Consider the following 24008-nt stretch of genomic DNA (forward strand, 5'->3'; position numbering starts at 1 on the left):
AAGTATAGAGGTGAGGCATTTTGTCATGCATTTCCCATAAAAAAAAAAAGGACCTGAATTTTCATGGGCCTGCAAGTTACAACTTGTGTCAAAAGTGTGACGGGGGGGGGGGGGGGGGGGGGGGGGGGGGGGCCCGCGGGCAGGCAGGCAGCTAGATAGCGCAGTGGATAGAGCACCAGCCCTGGAGTCAGGAGTACCTGAGTTCAAATCCGGCCTCAGACACTTAACACTTACTAGCTGTGTGATCCTGGGCAAGTCACTTAACCCCAATTGCCTTACTTTAAAAAAAAAAAAAAGTGTGACAGGGATGAAAGTGGCATATGGGAAAGTGTATTGGAGTCAGAGGATCTGGGTTCAAATCACGGTTCTACCCCTTACTCCCTGCATGACCTTGGGCAAGTCACTTAACCGCTTGGACCTCAATTTCCACATCTATAAAATGATGGAGAAGGGGAGAGCTGGCTTCCAGGAGCCTGTCCAGCTTCAATTCTATGACCCCAAAGTCAATGGTTTTTGTCTGTACTTGAGTTTTCAGAGGAGATAACTGTCTTAGCATCTCGGGGTAGTTAAGAACTTCAGAGACATCTGGTCTGATCCATTCCTGGACAATAATCCCCATTTTTATTGTTCAATCACTTCAGTCATGTGTGACTTATAAGTCTTACTTGACCTCTTTTGCAACGCCCTCCCCTCAACCCCCACTGATCCTAGTTCTGTCCTCTGGGGCAAAGCATAATAAGCTCATCCCTCTTCCAATCACTTGTTGATAGCTATCACCTTCCCACCCCCTTCCCACCCGATCTCTTCAGGTGATCCTCACATGGTGATCTCCTTCACATTCCTGTTTGACCTTTTCTGGGTGTTTTCCCAAAATGCAGCAGCAATCCAGAACAGGACACAGAACTCCATGTGTGCCCTGACTGGAGCAGAGTACAACAATCCTGCCGCCATCTTGGTTCTGGACACTAGAACTCTCTTCAAGTGGTTGCATTAGCTTGCTCAGGAACTTGTGTTGCCTAATTTGACTTGTGTTGGGCTCAAAGTTCAATAAAACCCAATACTTTTTGCAGACAAACGATTGGCTATTCAACCTTCCATCTATTCTTACACAATTTCATCTTTATTCAGTGTCAAGATCTTCTTGCATTGTTATCCAAGGTGTTTTTCGTTGTCCTTCCCAGCTGAGTCACCCACAGGTTTGCTGAGCATGCCACCTCTGCTTTTATTCAAGTTGTTTTAAAAAGCACAGAGCCAGAGATCCCTAGAGCACTCCACCTGGAACCTTCTACAATGACACATAGACATGAGGCTTTTAGCCTATCCAAATAATCCAAATGCACCCTGTGGTCATACCAAACCACCCTGAATTCTAGGCACCATGCAATTTTGCAGATATACAAAAGCTGAAGTGTATAGAGGAGAGAGACAGAAGGTTGGGGAAAGGGCTGGGATCTGTGTGATGAGAACACTTCAAATCATCCTTGAGCACCGTTGTACCTGGGTGGCGTAGCAGAGAGAGTGCCAGGCCTGGAGTCAAGGAAGACAAGTTCAAATCCAGCCTTGGACACTTACTAGCTGTGTGACCCTGGGCAAGTCACTTAGCCTCTGTTTCCTCCTCTGCCAAATGAGCTGGAGAAGAAAATGGCAAACCCCTCCTGTATCTTTGCCAAGAAAACTCAAATGGGGTCACAAAGAGATGAACACAACTGAAAAATGATTGAACCACCACATTTTAAAAGGACATGAAGCTCTTACAGGTGAGCAGAATGGTGAAGGGTCTCAAGATGAAGTCTTAGCAGGGACATAACAGTTTCCAAGTATCCTCAGTGTTACCATATGAAGAGGAATTTTTAAATTGGCTCTTCTTGGCCCCATAGGACAGTTCCAAGAGCAATGGGGGACAGAAAGGGCCAACATCTGGAAAAACTCATTAGAACTGTTGAAAAGGGTGTCACTGGGGCAGCTAGGTGGCACAGTGGATAGAGTACCGGCCCTGGATTCAGGAGGACCTGAGTTCAAATCCGGCCTCAGACGCTTGACACTTACTAGCTGTGTGACCCTGGGCAAGTCACTTAACCCCAATTGCCTCACCAAAAAAAAAAGAAAGAAAAGAGTGTCACTGGAGTCTTGGATGTCACAGGTGACATTCTGTGACCTGGGGGTGGTTTAGCCTGGAGGGGTCCCTAGGGCAGTCTGCCCAGACCAGCTTCTGAGGTGACATTCAGCCACAAGGCTCTTTTTTTGTTTAGCCAAACGATCCACGGGCATCCTATACCTTCTGAGCAGAAGAGAGGGGGAGCATGACTGGTGCCTTAATTATTTGGAAAAGGGATTAAAAGATACTTCATTGATTAGCCATTCTTTGAAAACTTCTCTAACTTCTAAACTGAAGGGTACCACTCTAGACTCAGATTGCAGTACAAATGTTCCCTATTCTTTTTTTTTTTTTTTTGCAGGGCAATGGGGGTTAAGTGACTTGCCCAGGGTCACACAGCTAGTAAGTGTCAAGTGTCTGAGGTCGGATTTGAACTCAGGTACTCCTGAATCCAGGGCTGGTGCTTTATCCACTGCGCCACCTAGCCGCCCCCAATGCTCCCTATTCTTAACGTTCTACTGAAAATCTAGAGGATAATGCCTCCGAGCAGAATCTGAGGAGGTAGAATGGGTAATCAATGGGCAGAACAGATGCTCCACTGGTACAGTCATGAAAAACTGGGGCAGAAATGACCAACCCCGATTGCAGAGAACTCAATCATGCTAACCTGCCTGAGAGACGGTACAGACTGAGGTCCTGGGAAGAGGGTAGGGGCAAGGATGGTCCATACTGGCCTTTGTTTTCCTTGCCTACATTTCTACCAGGTGTTGTTGTTTTTTCCTCAATGGAGGATGAAGTGGATTTTCATTGATTTTTTTTAAAAAAGATAGTAATAGGGCAGCTAGGTGGTGCAGCAGATAGAACACCAGCCCTGGAGTCAGGAGGACCTGGGTTCAAATTTGGCCTCGGACACTTGATGCTTGCTGGCTGTGTGACCCTGGGCAAGTCACTTGGCCCCAGTTGACTCACCAAAAAAAATTAAAAATTAAAAAAAAAAAGTGTAACAAAGCAGACCTCTTGTGATGAATTTTTGGGAGAAAGAGGCAGCTCAGGCTGGGCAGGCGAGAGCGAGTTAACATGAACCTCCCTGGAGGGAATAGCCACATGGACAATTTCAGAGGTCCTTTTCAGCAGGGTCATCCACGTGGGAATGTCCTAAACCAACACAGCTTACATACAACTTCTGACTTAGTGGTGCAATTGAGTGAATAATTAGGGTCCTGGGCTCAGAAAGCCCTGGGTTGGAATCCTGCTTCAGACAGTAGCTACATAACCCTAGGCCAGGCTTAACCTCTCCTGGCCCATTTCTTCATCTGTAAAATGGGCATACCCACCTCCGTGTTGCTTGGAGGCTCCAAGATATGTAAAATGTTCTGCAAACCTTCATGAACTATCCCAATTGCTATAATTATGATCAGATGAATCTTTGGGGGCTACTGTGGAGAAAATTCATCACTCTACCTATCAATGTGGTGACGGGGACTATGATTAAATCACAAAAGGTAATATGCAGAGCTACAAGATGCTCCAAGTCTTAGTGTAGTTTTAAGCGTATTAAAAGTTGAATGAGGGGGGTAGCTAGGTGGCGCAGTGGATAAAGCACTGGCCTTGGATTCGGGAGGACGAGTTCAAATCCAGCCTCAGACACTTGACACTTACTAACTGTGTGACCCTGGGCAAGTCACTTAACCCTCATTGCCCTGCAAAAATAAATTAAAAAAAAAAAAAAGTTGAATGAGTTTAATAATTTAATAAGCTTAGTAAAGCTTAAAGCTGCACTAAGACTTTTGGGACATGCTCTATATATTCTCCCCTCCTACCAAAGAATAAAGAAATTGTATTAACCCTTATGAAAAAAAAGCCCAGACCCTTATTTGGGACCAGATGTCTAAGTTGTGGTCCAGTTGGCAGGGTTACAACACTGAGGATTCAATCTCTGCCTTTGATAAAGGTGGAGGCAGTAGTATCTTTGTCCAACCTCAGAGAGCCCCAAAGTCTATTATAATCAGCAGCCAAAATAGAGGGCATGAATGCTGGCTAAAGGGCGATTAAGTCAGTGTCAGTCTTGTACTCGCTGCCTCAGAGGGATGTTTAAAACACCCAAGATTATGTGTGTCAAGCGAGTGATTCGGAATGAGAAAGAACAGTAGAGAAAGGGAAGGGGGAACAGGTAAGGAAGGGCTGGGCTGAAAAGTTAGTGAAGAATCCCACACTAGAAGTCAGTTGTTATCTTACTACGTGTGTCCTTGAGCAAGTCCCTTTCCTGAGCCTGGCCCCAGTTTCCTCTTTTTTTTTTTTTTAAGAGAGGCAATTGGGATTAAGTGACTTGCCCAGGGTCACACAGCTAGTAAGTGTTAAGTGTCTGAGGCCAGATTTGAACTCAGGTCCTCCTGACTCCAGGGCTGGTGCTTTATCCACTGCGCCACCTAGCTGTCCCCAGCCCAACCTTTTACAAAAGAGGAAACTGGGGGCATCTAGGTGGCACAGTGGATAGAGCACCGGCCTTGGATTCAGGAGGACCTGAGTTCAAATCTGGCCTCAGACACTTAACACTTACTAGCTGTGTGACCCTGGGCAAGTCACTTAACCCCAATGAATTCGCTTAAAAAAAAAAAAAAAAGTTGGGCTGGCTCTCAAAAGGCCTTGGCCATTCTAAATCCCATCATCCTACATTCGTGCGTTCGTCACCCGTCCACCCATCCACCCACCCATCCCTCCCTCCAGCCAGCCAGCCAAGCTTCTCGCCTCAACCCCTCCCTCCACTTCATCAGGCCTATTTAGGACGGGCAGCACAATCCCAGGAAGGCTTCTAAGATCTCAGGCCAGAGGATGCCTCAGTACTGTATGCCGAGGAGACAAGAAGAACAGTGTCACTTTTGTGGAACACTTTTCAAATCCTGAGACAGGTGCTGGTATTACCCTCACACTAGCAATGAGGAAGACGAGTTTCAGTGACCTGCCCAGGGTCCCACAGCTAATAAGGGGCAGGGGTAGGATCCGAACCCAGGTCTTTCCAGGTCCAAGTACATTGGTCCATCCATAATACCACGCTGCCCATCTTGCAGTCGGGGGCTCTCTCAACACCTCCTGCCATGGGAGACGAGTGGGGGAGAGGAGGAAGGTGGGGTAGGAAAGAATGAGTCGAGACCACACATGTAGCGATGATATCCCCAAAGCAGCATTTATTTTATCCACTGAATTCCAAAACATTTATTTTAGAAGTCTGGTGCTTCACAATCACCCACCTTGATTGACATGGGCTGACACATGGCACTCGCTGTCAGAATACACAAGGACAACGGCCAGAGCTACCAAAAAAAATATAATAATAATAATAATAAATCCATGATTCTTGAACAATCGCAACCAAAAAAACAAAGTTACAAGTATCAAAACTTTTAGAGGCATTGCAATGAAAACAAGGTTTGTGCACATAATTTAAAGAGGCAAAAACAAGGCATTGTTGAAAGCTCACATTTGCGACAGTCCCTTGTAAGCTGACGGGGGATCGGCTTGTCTCTTGGTGCATCAGCTTCCTGTACCTGTTTCCCGTTGGCGGAGAGACAGTGGTGGGGGGAGGGGGGGGGGTCAACGTATTCCGCATGCAGGTGACGCACTGCTCAACAAAACACTATTAGCTCAGCTGAAATGGGACACACTTTTAAGATCAATGTAGACTAATTCTCCTTCCAATCTCCCCTCCCTCCCTCCCTCCCTCCCTCCCTTCCCTGCACTCTGATTCCCAGCACACAACCAATCAAGAGCCTCCTGTGTGCACAGCCCAAGAAGGGAGGGAGCACGCTTGGGCTCCAAGCGCCCATCGATCCCGCAGTGCCCGTGACGCCTTGTCGGGGCTGCTTCCTGATTCGCGGGAGGGCGGGCAGCTTCGAGTCGCTGTGCGGACAATACAGATAGGTTTAGCACTAGGTACTGAGGGACGTGTGTCAGTGAGGACGATGGGGATGGCTCGGGGCGGGGGTGGGGGGATGGGGGGCGTCGGGCGCTCAGTTGTTGCCTTCTCCCGCCTCCTCGTCCTGTTGATCGCTCGTCCAGAGGGTGAGGTTATCTCGTAGCAGCTGCATGATCAGAGTGGAGTCCTTGTAGGAATCCTCGTTCAGCGTGTCGAGCTCGGCGATGGCGTCGTCGAAGGCCTGCTTGGCCAGGAGGCAGGCCTGCTCAGGGGCGTTCTGGATCTCGTAGTAGAAGACGGAGAAGTTGAGGGCCAGCCCCAGCCGGATGGGGTGGGTGGGCTGCATGTGCTCCTTGCTGATCTCAAAGGCCTCCTTGTAGGCGGCTTCGGAGGACTCCACCACGCCGCTCTTCTTCTCGCCGGCGGCCACCTCCGCCAGGTAGCGGTAGTAATCGCCCTTCATCTTCAGGTAGAAGACCTTGCTCTCGTACTGGAAGTCGTTGCAGTTCTTGATGAGAAACTTGTCCAGCAGGGCCAGCACATCGCTGCAGACACTCTCCAGCTCCCTCTCGATCTTCTCCCGGTAGGCCTTCACCTTCTCCAGCTTCTTCTCGTTGCCGTCCGCCACGGTCTTCTGCTCGATGCTGCTGATGACACGCCAGGAAGACCGCCTAGCACCAACCACGTTCTTGTAGGCGACGGAGAGCAGGTTTCGGTCTTCATTGGAGAGGGGCTCATTGAGCTCGGTCACCTGCAAAAACCCACAAGGATTCACGTGAGTTAAGTTTAGTTGAGTCCTGAAAACGGCCCCTCCGTTCAAGGCTGGGCATGGGAGGGGAGGAGTGGACACGGGTCAGCTAATGCGCCATAGCACAAAGACCGGTACAAGAGAAGCCAAGAGCTTGGCAAGCATCAAATCCAGCCCCAGAGGGGCAAACTGAGGCTGGGAGAGATTCAGTGATTTAGCCAGACCTCCCCCCGCCACCTCCTAATACATCACATAATCTTTAGGAAATGAAGGATCAGATGACCCGGCCTGGCCTTTTTTGTCAGAGCCTTGTTCTCATGCATGCTTTGGGATAAAACAGAATCATTCTTCAGATAGAAGCCAAGAGAAGACACGAAATAACCCCAATAACTTACTATCGAGCACAAGAGACAGAAGCTGCGTGACTGACACAGATGAGGTTGTACAGAAGTCCAGCCAGGCTCAGCCTGACAGGGCCAATGAGGTCAGTTCCATTTCTGCCCCTGGAAAGACCACCATTCTTGGCAGCCACACCAACAGGGCCCTACTGCAGAGCCCTCACCCGCTAGATGAGTGCCCAGAAGGATGGGGACGACTCCATAAGCACTCCCACTGGAGCAATCCGCTGCCAACCCCACACCAGCAGCCGTGCCTAGAGGGAGGCCTGAGCAGAGAGGAAGGTAGAATGGGTTCAACCCAAGAAGCTGAACCAGGCTGGGTAGAAAAGAACAAGCAAAAACAGCAGAAGACAAATCTGGCAGGGAACAACGGAAATGTGTGTGACACTGAGATTTCTAAGTGTTCCAACTAGATCTGAAGTCCCTTTTTTTTTAGTTTAAGGACAAAAAACCTGCACAAGTCCAGAATGAAGGTGCATGCCTTAGAGGCAGTTCACAGAAAAAGATCTGAGGGCTTTAGTGGGCCACAAGCTCAATGAGTCAACAGTGTGACTTGGGCCCCAAGAAACTAATGGAATGTTAAGAGAGGCAGTGTGCCCAAGGGTAGCTAGGTGGCATAGAGCTCTGACCTGAGTCTAGAGGGCCAGAGTTCAAATCGGGCCTCAAGAGACTTATTGTGTAACCCTGGGCAAGTCACTTAGCCTCAGTTTCCTCATCTGTAAAAAGAGCTGGAGAAGGAAATGGCCAACCACTCCAGTATTTTTCCCCCCCTTTGCGGGGCAGTTGGGGTTAAGTGACTTGCCCAGGGTCACACAGCTAGTAAGTGTTAAGTGTCTGAGGCCAGATTTGAACTCAGGTCCTCCTGAATCCAGTGTGTCACCTAGCTGCCCCTACTCCAGTATTTTTGCCAAGAAAACCCCAAATAGGGGTCACAGAGAGTCAGACACAACAACATGATGCCCAAAGCAAGGAAGGTGACGGTCTCCATCCTTTTTACCCACCCGCCTCAAGGACTGTGTGTCCTGTTCTGGGAAATCTCATTTCTGGAAAGGCTAATGAGAAGTACTGACGAGCAGAGCAAGAGTCCAAAGACATGAATAGGCGATTTACGAAGGAAGAACGTACCAAAAGCCACCAACCAGAGAACTACAGCTCAATTTAATTCAACTCAACAAGCTCTACCTTGAGACACCACTGTACCGTGGGGTTTAATAATCGAAAATAAATCCCTCCCCCAAATAATCAAGTTTAAATGTGAGTGGATCTCGGGAAACCACCCTGGGCAGGTTGTTGTCAGCACAAATGCACACAGATCATGTCTCACCCACCAAGTCCACTGAAGGGGTTGGCCTTCCATTTGATCCATTTGCACAACAATATTGGAGCGGCATTGCTTTTATTAGTCAGAAAATTCTTCAGCAATCCAACAGTTAAGAGAACACTGAACCAAATCAGACCCTGTGGTGTAATGAACACTTACTTCTGAATTGTTGGTGGGACAAAATGACAACAGGGAGACATACAAAGAAATGTGCAAAGGCCCGCATGAGGTGAGGAAAAAAACCTCAGCTGAACCTTATACACACTGACTAAGCTACACTAAGAGGAAAAGAAAGAAAGAAAAGAGAAAACCAGGCCACAGGTGGAATTTCAGACAAGCTTGAACGGGGCCACTGAACAAAAACATCTTCCATCTACCTGGTACCTTTGGCTTGTTAATTCTTTTGCTTCTGCCTTGTTCAAGGCTAGGGATTTGGACTAAAGTGGTTCCTTGTCTTTGCTGGCAGTAGTTAAGTTTATTCGTCTTAAATGGTTTTAAATGCTAAGATCCTGCCAGAAATGTCAGCAGCAGAGCCGGCCCTCAAACCCAGCCCTCTGAACGATCTGAAATAACCCCCTCCCCAGAATTCCAAGGGAGAAATTGCCTCCTCCCTCTTCTCCCTCCAAAACCATCCTCCTCCCAACCTCCCAGGGCTGCTGCTGGCACCTGCATCCAGCAGAACCTCTGCTCTACACACCCCACTATGCCTCTGACCCAACGTTTTTTCCATGCCGCCACCCAGGACCCCAATCCTATCACCTCCCTGGGGTCGGCCTCCTTACTGGGAGCCCGGCCTCCATTCCACCTCCTCAGGTTCTTCTAACACCATCGGCGAAGAATCCTTCTACGGCATCTCAGACCTCCCTTTGGTCGCCTTCCATCCATGAGGAAGTCGTCACTTTCCCAAGACAGTCTACTCTACTTTTGGACAGCTCTGATTGTTACCTAGTAGTAATGATTATCTCACTATGACTCGCTATCTAATAGTCACTCTGCTACTCCCGCCTTCTGCCCCTAGGTCTGCCCTTGGGGATCACACACAGCACCGGTCTTGCACACGCCATCTGCATCACATCACTCCCTTGCTTAAAGACAGATAAGAGCTCATCCACCAGTTCTTCATGCTAAGAGCTCCAGGCTATTCACCGACTCTGCCTGTTCCACCCCCTTTCCAGATCTTCAATTCCCTCATTGTCACCTTCTCCAAGGCTCCTTCTGGACACGGAGGTCATTGGGGGAGCTAAGCCGCAGGTACTCATGAGAAGAAACATCATACGCAAGCAGAGAGACCAGGGGTGGGGCCAAAGGGCCTGGCTCTAAGGCCCAACTGCCTCCCCATCTGAACAATGAAAGGGCTGGCCCCAGCCCCTAGGTCCCTTCAGTTCTAAGTCCCTGCTCCCACTACTTCCCAAGAGAATCCTTCCGCTCCCTCCCCATCAGCCTGGCTCTTACCACCTCCCTCCCTGTTGGTTTGGCTCCCCCACCCCAAAACTCCCGTCTTAGGATGCACGCCCTCCCATCGGGTCAGCAGCAGGACTTGGGGTGAGGCTCAAAAGAAGCCAGGAATGGCAGAAGCAGCAGTGAGCAGGGTACCTGCTAGGCCCGTGCCAAGGCAGGGGTGAGAGAGGGAATGCTGTCTAGGGCACATAGAACATAGGCTGGAATGCAGACTGAGGGGACAGAAAGAATGAGCCATGCTAAGCCTGGAGAGGTTAGCTTGAAAGACCTTAAAGGCCCAACCGTCCTTGGACCCAGGAGGCACCAAGGAGCCCCAGCCAGCACCTGTGCTTTCAGGACAGCGAGGGGGCCACCATGGGCAGGGCAGACTGGAGAGGGTACTCAGGAAGTCCCACCTCAGTCTGAGCCCGAAGCCTGCATCAAACGCAGAGCCAGGTGGGCCCTCAGGAGCCCCGCGCTAAGCACCACCTCCTGCTTTGCCAGAGGCCGCCAACTTCTACCTTCTGTAACCTCGAGGAATCAAGCAGTTCCTCTTTCCACACAGCAGCCCCGGACTCTTACTGACGACTTTGTTTTTCCATCCCTCTCATCACCCTCTGTGACAATAAAGCGAGCCGGGGTGCCTTTCCAATGGAGGAGCGGTGACTTTCCCCATCTCTTCTCCTGCACACGCTCAGGCACCTGCAGCTCTAAGCTTGGGGGGTGTAGGGGGTTCCATTGTCCGCTTACTCCACTGCATAGCTTTCTACCAACCTCCTCTTCATTCTTTGCCTTCAACACTTCTCAGGGTGGAGCCCTGCTCCACTACAGTCACAGCATGTGTGGCCTCTGCTTGGCTCCCCATTCTCTGCTACCAAAAGGGGCCACTCTGAAAACGCTGATGATCTGAGGCCTCATGGAGCCCAGCAGTGGCACCTCTAAGCCAAAGGGCAAGGGTCCCTTCGCCACTCTCTCAGGAGAATCCCAAGTGGCCTTCCAGACAGCATCCCTGCCCCCACCCCACCAGGTGTCATCTGGTCAGCTAAAACCCCAGTTGTTCTACTTCTCTTATTAGTTACTGGAGCCAGGGGCCAGTTTCAGATCCAGGCCGTGCCCCATGCCCGTCCCATCTCTCTGCACCTGACCTCGCCACAGTCCCTCCCAAATGGACTGCCCAGAACTCACAACTGTCTAGATGTGGTCTGCATTTAAAGGACCACCTTCTCTGCCGTTTTTCCTCAGATTTTCCATTACAGGTCTGCCAAAAGACACATTTCCATAGTAAAGAATGAGCCTCCAGTACTCCCTGGTGCTGGCTCTCTTCAGGTTTTTCATCTGTTCTTGTTCAAATACTACAAATACACTTTTTAAAAAGCCAGAAACCCAAGGCCCCTTGATAAGATCCTCTCTTAACAGAGGGGAGGACACGGGAAATGGCAAAACCATTCACTGCTTTCTTCTTAGGGTCTCTTCATTCCCAGGCTCTACACCTCAGCAGAAGGGGGCCTGAGATGCCTTAACCCAACCTCTGGCCCCTGATAGAGCTACTAACAGCCAGTCTCCTTTGTCAATCACCCCATGCCACGAATCTCTCTTCAGTCTCCTCCTATGTGTGTGGCCTCCCCTTCCCAGTCTCCTCTGCTGGATCCCTCCTCCGGGTCACACCCAACGACTACAGGCTCTGGCCTGGGCCTCCTCTCTCTAAACCACCGTGCATGGCCATCTCATCAGTTCCCACTTTCAGCCATCGGGCACCTCCACACCAATGATCCTCAGATCAACTGTCCAGCCCTAACTCCTGAGGCCCCCCTCCCATTTCCATTGCCTTCTGGTCATCTCCAAGAGGCCGCCTTGTAGACAGGGTCAGCTGGAAGCCTACCCCCAGCAGAGCCTCCACACCCTCTTCTGAACTCCAAGCTCAGGCCCAAAGGCACTGCCAGCCTTCTCCCTCTCCTCCTCCGTGCCCCTCCTTGACTTGGACAGCCCCATGGCTCCTTTCGCCCTCTTATCACTAGCTTTCCGCCACTCTCTTCTTTCTGGATTCTCCCCGCTTGTCTGCCTGCCCATAGGGGGTGTCCCTCTCCTCTCCTCCCATACTATACCCCTCACTTGGTGATCTCACCAGCCCCCAGCGCTCCACCTCTATGCTGACAGATCTACTTGGCCAGCCCTAACTTCTCTCCCGACGGAGCTCCGGCCTGGATCTGTCTATCGGCCATCTCAGACTGAACACCCCATAGAGACCTTATGTCCAAAACGGAACTTCATCATCTCCCCTCCCTCAGCCCTCCCTCTTCGCTGTTGAGGGTACGACCAGCCCCCGGCCCCACAGCCTCAATTCCTCTCTTGAACTGACTCCACACCCCCAAGCAGCTGCTGGGTCTTCTCCGCTCAAGACGCCCACCCTGGTGCCTGCCCTCCTCACCTCACCCCCTGGCCTCTCCCCACTTGGCTATCAGTGTGACCTTCCTAAGGCTCCCTTCTGACCATTTCATCCCCTATTTAGTAAACTCCTCCCCATCAGTACCTGGATCCCACATAAAAGCCTGTTTGGCTTCAGAGTCCTTCACAGCCCGACCCGGGCCAACCTTCCTGATCTTCTCACACTGACTCCACATACCTGCCATACGAGGCGCACCACCGGCCCCGCACACTCCCATCTCCCGTCCGCCACCCTAGCCTCCAGGGCTGAAAGCTCTCCCTCACCTGGCTCCTGAACAAGGACCACCTAGCAAGCAGTCCTCCAACCTTTGCTGGGGCTCCTCAGGGGAAGGGAAGCCCCACTGGTTAGGAGAAGACCCACTGCACCGACCTCAGCTTCCCTGCCATGACCCCTGATCCCTCCACCAGGTGACAGCCTCTCCACAGCCTGTCCCCACTCCCAGCTCCTCCAGCCCTCTCAAGCAATCAAAGTGGACATCGATGATCACACTCAAAATTTCCAGTGGAAGGAAAGCCAGGAACCTCTGAGGCAGCCAAGAAGACTCTCCTGCTGTGCCTCTGGACATCGACCCTCTGCTGGGCCCCAGTCTCCTCATTCACTAAATAAGGGGGGGGGGTGAGGTCCCGTCCAACGCCAGCACCTAGGAGTCCAATCACTCACCGGCTCTGCTCTGTTTAGAACTCTGATACTAGATTTGTTAAGGGAGGGGACAAGTGGGTACTGCCAATAAAAGGTGTGGCCTTTATCTCAATCTAACTCAACAACGATTCATCACCTCCTGTGTGGAGGGAGTGTTCTGTGCCCTGGCCCTCACCAAGCTCAAGCCAGTGGGGTGAGAGATGACCCACCCACCTGTCCGTCTGTCCGTCCACAGAGAACTACCAGAGTCTTTGTGGGTCCTTTCTTATCGTGCTGCCCAGCCCTCCTCCCATCAGCTTAGCCAAGGGCCAGCTGAACAGTGTTTGCCATGGTGACCTCTTCAAAGGAAAAGTTGAATTACTTGAGGAGTGTTTACCAGCTGGTAGTCTGCCAGCCCACATCAGCCGCTAACAAAGCTGGAGGCTTGACCAGGAAGGACCCAGCTGGGTCCCCCGGAATGGCCCCTAGGAGAACGTGGCCCCGGCCTAAGGCTCCTGAACAACTTCAGCGGCGTTGTGACTCTTTGTAGGAGACTGCAGCCCCGTCCTTGGGAGCCCCTGGGCTCAGAAGCCATGAGCAAGGAACAACTATCATTTCTACCAATCCAGATACACACATTTCCAGGCCCTGGACAGCAGCCCCTCCATAATCCAGGTACTACCTAATGAGGCCTGGGCAGTCTCGTAGAACCACAACTAGGCCAAGATCAGGAAAAGGTCCCAAATAACTGTGTCATCTGGGGCAATTCCAGTCCCCTCTCTGCACCTAAGCACACTCCCTCTTTTGGAAGAAGAGATCGCTGGCCCAGATGGACCCCAATCATCCTGAGTACCAGTGTTCTATTCTAGCTCGGTCAGTCAGTCAAGATGGATTTCCTAAGCAGGTACTATGTGCCAGGCATTGTGCTAAGAGTTGGAAGAGCTGGACTGGCATGTAGGGTGCCATGGCTTGCTAGCTATGTGATCCTGAGCCAGTCACATCTCCTTCCCTATACAGTGGAACAATAATCCTCTTATTTCAAGGTCAGAGGATCATCATAAGGGAAGCTTTGCAAAACTGATCACACCACAGAAAGGCGATCCACAGTAGGGCCTTGGGGTCCTAGGGACGGCTCTGTGTGCATTCAGTGGCCGGCATCCGGGGTCAAAGCAACCGTCTTGTCTTTGGAGTTGTAGGACTAGTTACTGCTGACAGATGAAAGAGGACGATAATTGGAACTGTATTTACATGGGCGGCTTCTGGCCCATCCGGTCAGTGTGGAGCCACTTAGGGGCTAGTGACATTTTCCCCAGAAATGATCAGGGGGCCAGCCGGGCGGACAAGCAGAACCCGCCGAGCCAGCCTGAGATGAGGAGCAGCTCAGTGCTTTCACAGACCCCCCCAGACCTCTCATTTTAAAGATGAGAAAATTGAGGCCCAGAGAAAAGACTCGACCAAGGGGACCACAAGAACGTATGACCTACTGAGTTCCAACCTTGATCATCTGGACTAGATGATAAACTACGTAATGGCCTCTAACTCTGGCCTCCCAACCTGCGGTCTCCCCCAATCCAATCATCCTCCAGAGCTAACAAATCCCTAACTCCCCTGCTTAGGAAGCTTTTATAATCATCTTTCCTGGCCTTCAAAGCCCTTGCTCCAGACTCACTTCCTATTACTCCCACTCCCACATTCTATCTCCAGCCAAAGCGGCCTGTCTTCAACTCCCCAAACCCAGCATCATCTCCCATCTCCAGGCCTTTGCCCGGGCCTTCACCTCACCTCTTCCTACTGGAGGCCTTTCCTGACTCTCTAGGGGTCAGCCCTCTGCCCTTCCCACCCACCTCCAGCAATGACTTTGTATCCCTATTGCTCCTCCCACCCAGCAGAAGGGAAGCTTCCTGTTGGCAGGAAATGGTTCGTTTCTGTCTCTGCATCCCGCCTGCTCATACAGCCAGGAACAGAGGATGCTAAGCCAGCGTCCATTAAGCCCCACCCGAAGCACCCGTGTAGCTCGCTTTATCCCTTCTTCCTGCTCTCCCCTCCATTATATAAATTCCTTCCTTTCCCCTCCCCCAAATTACCCATACTTAGAGTACTCGACCCTGACTTTTCTCCCTTTTGCCTGATGATTTGCAGTAATTGTAGCGAGCATTTAGATAGCCCTTCAGACTTTGCAGAACCCTGTACAAATATCATCTCACTTGATCCTCACAGCATCCCCAGGGCGAGAAGGTGCTATTGAGGAGGTATGGTACCTGAACGTAGCAGAGCATGACCGTGCTACAAGAAAGGAGGACTTTGGTGCAAAGACAGAAGCCTGGGAAGACTTCTATCAACTGGTGGAAAGCGAAATAAGCAGAACCAGGAAAACAGCATCAACAACTCCAACCATGTAAATGAAAAGAAAAGGAACCATGACAACACCCCTTCCTACTCCCTACAGGGGCACAGGGCAGGGGAAGGGGGCTTGCTCCAAAGACTCTCTAACTGGCGGATGCATCAGTCACTTTTGTCAGCTGGATGTCCCAGACTGGTAAGAGAAAGGATAATGGTGGTGGTAGAAAAACAATGGATATCAATAAAAATTTTGAAAATAAATTTTAATGTTTTACATGACTACACATATTGAATATATTGAATTGCATTCTTAAGGGAAGGTAGTGAGAAAAAATTTGGAACACAAAGTTTTAAAAATGGATGTTAAAATTGTTTTTACATGTAATGGGGGAGAAAAATAAAATTCTAAACTAATTAATTAAATAAGTGAATGAATAAAAAGTTTTTTTTTGGTTGAGGCAATTGGGGTTAAGTGACTTGTCTAGGGTCACACAGCTAGTAAGTGTTAAGCGTCTGAGGCCGGATTTGAACTCAGGTCCTCCTGAATCCAGGGCTGGTGCTCTATCCACGCAAAGATTTATTAAAAAGTAAGTAAAGGGGGGCAGCTAGATGGCACAGTGGATAAAGGACCAGCCCTGGATTCAGGAGGACCCGAATTCAAATCCAGCCTCAGACACTTGACACTTACTAGCTGTGTGACCCTGGGCAAGTCACTTAACCCTCATTGCCCCACCAAAAAAATAAATAAATAAGTAAAGGACCAAAGAGGCAGATGAGGCGTGCGATCCCTTTCTAGTTCCCAGTCCTGTCAGACCAGAAATGTCCAACAGACCAACTTCTGATCACTTCCATATAGTCACTTGGACAGCTTTTATCAACAGCAACCTAGAGGTGATAAGTTTTGGCTGCTGTGCTAAAGGAAACCAGGAAGAATAATTAGAAATTTAAATGAAGGCCATGTTCACACATCTATGTCAAAGGTAATCTCTTTAGATAAAAGACAAAGGCAAGTAGAAGCTGAACCAGATGAGGCTCTTCAGGTTCCAGTAGCTGTAATATATGACTGAATACGGATTCCTTTGTTTAAAACATTAATGAGGGGGCAGCTAGGTGGTGCAGTGGATAGAGCACTGGCCCTGGAGTCAGGAGGACCTGAGTTCAAATCTGGCCTCAGACACTTAATGCTTACTAGCTGTGTGACCCTGGGCAAGTCACTTAACCCCAACTGCCTCACCCAAAAAAAAAAAAAAATTAATGAGACCATGGAAACATTTCCAAATACCACAGGAGTACCTGACTTGAATGTAGCCTTACAATTCTTCACCTCCCAGGACCTTGAAACGATCAAGGTGAAGTTAAGAGTCTGTACTTAACTAACAAGTGATCAGCTACCATAAAAGTATGATCATCATCCTGCCCTGTGGACTTGAGCAGTGGCTTTATTTTTAATGTACAAACTGATTTCAGGTAACCTGCATTCAAACCTCTGCTCAGTGACACCAGTCATGTAACGAGAGAGAGCCATTTCCCCTTTTCCGCCCTAAAGTTCCCAGTTCTGAATCTGGTGAATGCTACATGCAAGGCTTGAAATTTAGGTGCCAGGGGTATCACTTTTTAAAATAGGTCCAACGTGAAGCCTAGCACCAAGCTGAGAGTCAACAAGACCTCAGTTCAAATCCTACCTCAGACAATAGCTTTGTAACTCTGGGCAAGTTATTGTATTTTCTCACCCGTTTCCCGACTCGGGTGACTTAGGAGAGGGAAACAAAGGAGAGCCAGCTCGGATCTCCTCCTCAGATACAGGCCGAAGCTATGGTCATAGCTTTCCTTCTGCGCTGGCCAGTAGGGAGTGGGGCTCACTGGTAGCTTTCCATGGCTCTCTCTCGTTACATGACTGGTGTCACTGAGCAGAGGTTTGAATGCAGGTTACCTGAAATCAGTTTGTACATTAAAAATAAAGCCACTGCTCAAGTCCACAGGGCAGGATGATGATCATACTTTTATGGTAGCTGATCACTTGTTAGTTAAGTACAGACTCTTAACTTTCCATGGAAAGTGTTTCAGGCACATGGATCCAGCCTGGCTTCAGACATTCAGGAGTGAAGGAGAGTGGCTTCAGCTGGCTTGGGAAGTCCTCACTGGTGCCCCCACGGCCTCCTCACTTCCCTCTCCCCTCTGTGTACACCACTTGCTTCATCTGCCATTCACACGATCTGTCTCCAGCTGCCAGACCAGAGAGCCTCCTGGTCCCAGCTGAGCCCACAAGGGTCTCTTCCCCTCTGGCTCCTTCTTCCTGAAGTCGCTTCTCATTTCTTGGTCTTGAGCCCTCAAGAGATTCCTACTCCTCCAGCCTTCATAAGCATGTGGGCAACCCCTTAGCTAACGTTATGAGACATAGTGCGATACACCGCCGCCAACAAATTCTGACTGGGTTTTATAGTTGTGTACAAATCATCGCCTATTTCTCAGTTCTAAAAGGAGTGCTCTTGGGCAATGGGACCCAGAACGAAATTAGCTCTCCATTAATACTCTGCATCTTGGGGGCGGCTAGGTGGCACAGTGGATAGAGCATCGGCCCTGGAGTCAGGAGTACCTGAGTTCAAATCCGGCCTCAGACACTTGACACTTACCAGCTGTGTGACCCTGAGCAAGTCACTTAACCCCCACTGCCCCGCAAAAAAAAAAAAAAAAAAAACCTCTCCATCTTGGATAACTATGCTTAACTTGATTAGAGGCCTGTTCCCGCATGCTCCTTAAATATTTAAAATCTTCCCTAAGTGCCCAGTTTTATCAGAATACAACCACCAACCACTTCCCAGAGCAGGGGGCAGATAGGATGAATCATTTGTATTTTCCTGCTGAGGAAACTGAGCTTCAATTCCCTACCCAAGGGCACACACTAACTTGGAGGATACATTTGAACCCAGGTCTCCCAAGTCCAGTCCCCCACCCCCAAGCCTTGATCCACAGCCGGAGAAAGCACATACAGTCACAGCCGCAAAGGACCGCAAAGGCCATTTTATCAAACTCTCCTCACTTTACAGACGAGGACTGTGGGGCAAAGCAGCTTTCCTGAGACCACACAGGCTTTGAACTCGGGGCCTCTGCCACTCCATCTAGCACTGAACTGAACCACTCTTTCTCCCACGAACAGAAAATAACCCTTGACCTAAGGCAAGGTCGGAGAGAAAGCTCCAGGCTGTCCCTTCTCTAGACCCAAAGGAACATTTCTCACTACCGCCACCGTGGGCAGAAGGAAAAGTCTATTTTATTGAACGATCTGGCTATCGATGCTTCAACTGCACCCCAGGCCTCCAGCCCCACCTCCATCCCTCTGGTCAGCAGCGACTCCAACTGAGAAAGAAACGACAGTATCAGGTTAGAAGAAAAGACCCAAAGCTGTCGTCCTCCACGCCCCGGGCTCTATGTGTCTGCTGTTGTTCAGTCAGTCAGGCTCTTCCTGGCCTCACTGGGGGTTTTCTTGGCAGAGACTCGGGAGTGATTAGCCATTTCCTTCCCTCACACATTTTACAGATAAGGAACAGAGGCAAACAAGGTGAAGTGACTTGCCCAGAGTCACACCGCTAGGAAGTGTCCGAGGCTGGATCTGAACTCAGGCCCGTCACGCTGTCCACTGTTCCACCCAGTTACCTTTACCGTATGTATACTTTTCTAGATAGGGGGGTTTTGTTGTCTACTGCTCCCCAAGAAATACCCCCAAAAATCTGACCAGGAAAAACTGAAATAACTTAGCATTTAGAAAATGGCAAAATAGGGCATCACACTGAAGCAATGCAAAGAACAGAATCATCTTTGGAAAAGCTATAGCTTGAATAACTAGAATGACTTGTCCAAGGGAGGAAGACTATTCCCAGTACAGTGACGGGCCCATTAGTCTACAAGAAACTAAATTAAAGTCTCCTCACAAAACTGCTGAGAGAGTAACTGGAACTGCATGTGCTGTCCTCCATCTTCTTGTAAGGAGGGCTGGAGAGACGGGTCTATCTGCTTCCCAAGAGCACACCTGACATTCTAGAGCCTAGCTTTTTAAACTATGGGTTGAGACCCCATATAGGGTTGCGTAACTGAATGTGGGGGTCGAGAAAAATTTGGCAGTAGTAAAAGGTTATGTATGCCTATTTTATATACACATATAACCAGGGTCATATTAAAATTTCTCAGGCAAAAAGAGGTCATGAGTGGAAAAAGTTTAATTAGCCCTGTTCTAGATCCCTCACATCAGGGAGCCCTGAAATGTCTGCCACTATTCAATTCTGTTTCTCAAAAGGTAGGGTAGGGGGCAGCTAGGTGGCGCAGTGGATAGAGCACCAGCCCTGGAGTCAGGAGGACATGAGTTCAAATCTGGCCTCAGACACTTAACAATTACTAGCTGTGTGACCCTGGGCAAGTCACTTAACCCCAATTGCCTCACTTAAAAAAAAAAAAAAGAGGGTGGTACTGCTTTGGGCCAATGTGGCCCTGGGTTCAGATCCTGCGCCTGTGTGACCTTGAATATGTCACTTGACCTCTCCAGGCATCAGGTTGGTCACCTGTAAACTAAGGATATAGGCCCAGGAGGCCTGTCAGGCCCCTTCAAGCTCTATGTCTGAGATCTTTTCTTTTCCCAATCACAAAATGTGAGAGCTTAATATTCATCTAGCCCAGCCCCCCACCCCCACCCTCCTACCTTCAACCCACTTTCCAGATAAGGAAACTGGGGCTTGGAGTCAGGGACCTGCCCAAGGTCACATGACAACAGTCACCAGCAGAGCAAGACTAGAACTCCCAGATGCTCCACAGTCTCTTTAGACCTGGTGAGAACAAGGATTCTGATGGGAAAAATGGAAGCATCCCTAAAGCCCACAGCAGAGCCTCAGAAGAGGCCCTAGGAAGGTCCCTGTCTGTCTGTGACATTTTACCATGTGAGGTACCAAGAGAGAAAGAGGAAATCCATCCAGGGACCCACAGCCCCTCATCAAATTCATCACCGCCTGATTCAGCAAAGGCTGCTAACCCAGAGCTGGACCAAAAGCCCTGGATGATTGTATGTAGTTGTCCGACAATAGAAGGGGCTGTCTCAATTCAGATCTGTGTAGGGTCTCTTAGCCGTAAGACAAAGACTGAAGCAGGTCTTAATGCTGAGGGGGCCCAGGAGGGCTTCTCAAAAGAGCTAAGTAAGGCTCCAAAGATGGAGGTTCCAAGAGGCAGAAATGAGAAGACATGGCGTTGGGGGGGCAGGGGCAGGGGAGCTAGGGTGTCCTCTAGGGGGTCAGTGAGAGGAAGCAAGAAGGAATGGGTGGTTCTCTCACAACTGCTCTGGCAAAGAGAGGATGGGGCTGAGAAATGATCAAGAAGACCAGGGCGGAGGCCCACAGCAGAAGATGGACACTGCATCAGAACAGCTAGTGACAGGGATGCAGGGGGTAAGACAGGAAAGGGAGGTGGGGCCCACAGGAGCAGGAAAGCCGGAGGCGATGGTTTCCAAGAGGTGGTGGGGCTAAAAAGGACTGGAGATGCCGAGGTCACACATCGGGGGATGGAGGAAGGTCCGGGAGGCAGGCTGGGATGGTGAGCTCTAAGCTGCTTTAGGGCAGGACCACCCAGCAAGGCCCTGCAGACAGTATCTGGGCAGGGCAGGTACCTAGGGGAAGGCCCCCATCTCTGCCCCTGACAGTCCATGGAGCTATGAGCTCCTGAGGGCGGGGCCTGTCTTGTGCCTTTTTGGATCCCCAGGGCTTAGCACAGTGCTTGGCACACAGTAGGTGCCTTATAAATGCTTAATGGTGCCTCCCCTCCAGCTCTAAGACTCCAGGGGCCCAGAAAGGGAGAAAAGCTGCCTCCCCTGTCAGGGGTCAGGGGTGGGTCTAACCCCAGCATTTCTAAGGGCTCCTTTCTCAGCCATCTCTGCAGTTTGGAGACCAAAGGCACCAACACAGGCACCATCGGACTTGAAGAGGATTTCTTAGAGGACCTCAAAGTCTTTGAGTCTCCAACAGATGTGCTTGGGAATGAATCATCTTGTGGACCAGCAGGCCCCAACAGCTGGGTCACTCCCCTGGGTCCATCAGCTCCCTCTTATTCCGCCCCCCCCCAGTGACCCCAGCAAATGGAATTCTATAAGCCTGGATCTGCAGATAAAGGGTGTGTTCTGCCGCTATGAGGGGCCTTAGTTATCACCCACACTTGACAGGTGAGAGGAGGGGAGGGAGTGGCCCAAGGTCACAGGCAAGGGGCTCCCTGCTGCCAGATGGGGAGCGCCCCCCAGACCTCGAGAGAACCCACGCGAAGGCAGGGCGTGGCCGGGGCTGATCCCCTCACTAGAGCCACCAGTAAGTGACACATCACATTTTCAAGAGGATGTAACCACCTACATGTCAGCTCCCCTAAAGCTCGGGTCTAACCCAGGGCTCCCGAAGGCCCTTCCGCCCCCTCCCCAGGCCTGTGCCCCCAGCACCCACCAGGGCCCAGGGAGAAGAGAAAGACCACTCCTCCTGGGCCCAGTGGCAGGAAGAATCACCAGGGTTAAAGCGAGTCACAAGCCCCCCCCCCAAAGGGATGGGGTCTTCCAAAGAGGGTCTGGCCCAGACCCAACAGGAGGGGCCCGGATGGAGAACGGTCCAGAAGACAGACCCCAGGGTGGGGGCAGTGGCGGGGAAATCCTGCGCCAGCGCGCTCAGGGGCTGGGGAGGAGACCCCCGCCCCGCCCCCGCCCCGCATTCCAGAAGGGTCTGCGAGCCCCGCGGGCAGCGCCAGGGCTGGGCCCAAGGGACCCTGAGCTCGAGGAGGGGGGAAGGAGGGGACCCCCACGGGGGTCTGGGGGGCACGCTGAGGGGGATCTCAGGAGGGTCAGACCTGGGGCTCTGGCTGGGTCGGGAGGGACTAAGGGAGGGGCGGGGGGGGGGGGCCGGAAATGGCCGGAGGGTGGGTCTAAGGAGAACAGGGGTGGGCAGAGGACAGCTGGAGGGGGATGGGCTGCGAGGGGGAGGGGCAGGAAATGACCGTCGGCCTCCGAGGGGCACAAGGACGGTCGGAGGGGGTCGGGGGTTGGCAGAGGTGGGGACGACGGAGAACAAGGGCTGATGGGGGATGGGCTGCGAGGGGCAGGTTTGGGGGAGCAGGAAATCACGGGGGGAAGGGGGCAGCCGCGGGCTCGGCCCGCGCTCGCGCATTCTCTCCCGGGCCGGGCAGGGCCAGGCGCGCCCCCGCCGCGCGCGCCCCCGCCGCGCACGCGCACTCACCGCCTTCATGGCGGAGGCCATGTCGTCGTAGCGCTCCGCCTGCTCGGCCAGCCGCGCGCGCTGCAGCAGCTGCTCCCGGTCGCCCATGCTGCCGCTGCCGCTGCCGCCGCCTGCTCGGGCCGCTCCTGCTCGTGGCGCTGCCGCCGCCGCGGCTCCTCGTCGGGCCCGGGCCGGGCTGGGCTGGGGCTCGCTCGGCCACGTGCGCCCGCGCCTCGGGCGGCTGCGGCTCCGGCTGCGGCTCCGGCTCGGGCTGGACTCGGGCGGCTCCCGGGCTGGGGCTGCGGCCCGACGGGGAGGGAGCGAGCGAGCGAGGACGAGGCGAGGGCGCGGGAGGAGGAGGAGCAGGAGGCTCGAGCCGCTGCTGCTGCCGCCGCCGCCGCTGCTGCCGCTCTGACGGGCTCGCGCTGCTACCGCCGCCGAAGCCCAGGCTGAGGCTGCCGCTGCCGGGCGGGAGGGGCGGGGGAGGAGGAGGAGGAGGCGGCTCCCGGGGGGAGGGCCACGGGCGGGAGGCGGTGGGAGCGGCTCGTGCGCCTGCGCACGGCGCGCCGCCCGGCCCGCCACCGCGGAGCCACGCCCCCGGGGAGAGGGGGAGGGAGGGCGGGCCCGCCCAGAAGGGCTATTTCAAGGTGACGTCACCCGCTATAAATAGCGCCTCCGCGCTCTCCGTTTCCCCGCCCGGCCGGAGCCGGACCGACGCATGCGCCCTGCCCGTGGTGCAGTTTGGTGCTGCAAAGGTGGAGGTGGGAGCCTGGAGGGGTGGGGATTGCGGAGCGGGAGGGCTCGGCGCGCAGTCCGGAGCCGCCGGGCTCTGGGTAACCTTGTCCAGAGCCCTGCCCCCACTCTGGCCTCAGTTTCCTCCGCTGACAGAAGGCCTCCAGCGGAGATTCTGACCCAGGGGTCCACCACGTGGCTTTATAGAGAGATATAATATACTAAAGTATTACAATAAAGAATGAGTTTTTCAGTGAGTCTGAGAAGGGGTCCAAGAGGACCAGGACACAAAAAAAGGTGAAGGGCCTGCTGTGGAAGATCTAAGACCCCTCCCAGCCCTGACATCCCCTGTTCTCACTCCCTCCCCCATCCCAGCTCTGACAGTCTCTTGCCTCTGACATTCAAAGACTGCATATACCTGCAGTTAGTTTTCTTTACTCCCTATAGAGAGCCCTCCTGAGGAAAATGTCCCCAGGTATGACCGAGGAGCCGAGTCCTCAGGAACTTGGTAAGCAGTGTGGGTAATAACATACTAGCCCCTGAAAATTCCAGGAGGATGCGACTCTTAGCACCCAATTTGGAGGAGTGGGGGGTGGGGTGAGGGGAGAGTTTCTCTTCACATCCCTCCATGCAAGGCCACAGATTGCCAGGGTGGAACCCAGGGGAGCTTTGCACCCCCCTCCTCAAATGACCATGTCATAGACTGAAAGAAATGAGGGACTCCCCCAAAACCTCCCAGGACTGGGAGT

The 24008-nt window shown here is 52.0% G+C and overlaps 2 protein-coding genes across 2 annotated transcripts; one reads left to right on the plus strand and one right to left on the minus strand.

Moving 5' to 3' along the window:
- Nucleotides 1-5251: 5251 nt before the first annotated feature.
- Nucleotides 5252-22968, minus strand: YWHAH (tyrosine 3-monooxygenase/tryptophan 5-monooxygenase activation protein eta). The gene is made up of 2 exons (XM_043975141.1): nt 22549-22968; nt 5252-6756 (listed from the first exon to the last, which is right to left on the minus strand). The coding sequence occupies exons 1-2, from the start codon at nt 22633-22635 to the stop codon at nt 6100-6102; spliced, it is 744 nt and encodes a 247-aa protein (XP_043831076.1). The 5' UTR covers nt 22636-22968; the 3' UTR covers nt 5252-6099.
- Nucleotides 22634-23438, plus strand: LOC122744274 (translation initiation factor IF-2-like). The gene is made up of 2 exons (XM_043989721.1): nt 22634-22866; nt 22976-23438. Exons 1-2 carry the CDS (start codon nt 22634-22636, stop codon nt 23436-23438), a joined length of 696 nt encoding a protein of 231 aa, XP_043845656.1.
- Nucleotides 23439-24008: the final 570 nt, after the last annotated feature.

Source organism: Dromiciops gliroides, chromosome 1 (genome assembly GCF_019393635.1).
Source record: "Dromiciops gliroides isolate mDroGli1 chromosome 1, mDroGli1.pri, whole genome shotgun sequence".
NCBI classification, from domain to species: domain Eukaryota; kingdom Metazoa; phylum Chordata; class Mammalia; order Microbiotheria; family Microbiotheriidae; genus Dromiciops; species Dromiciops gliroides.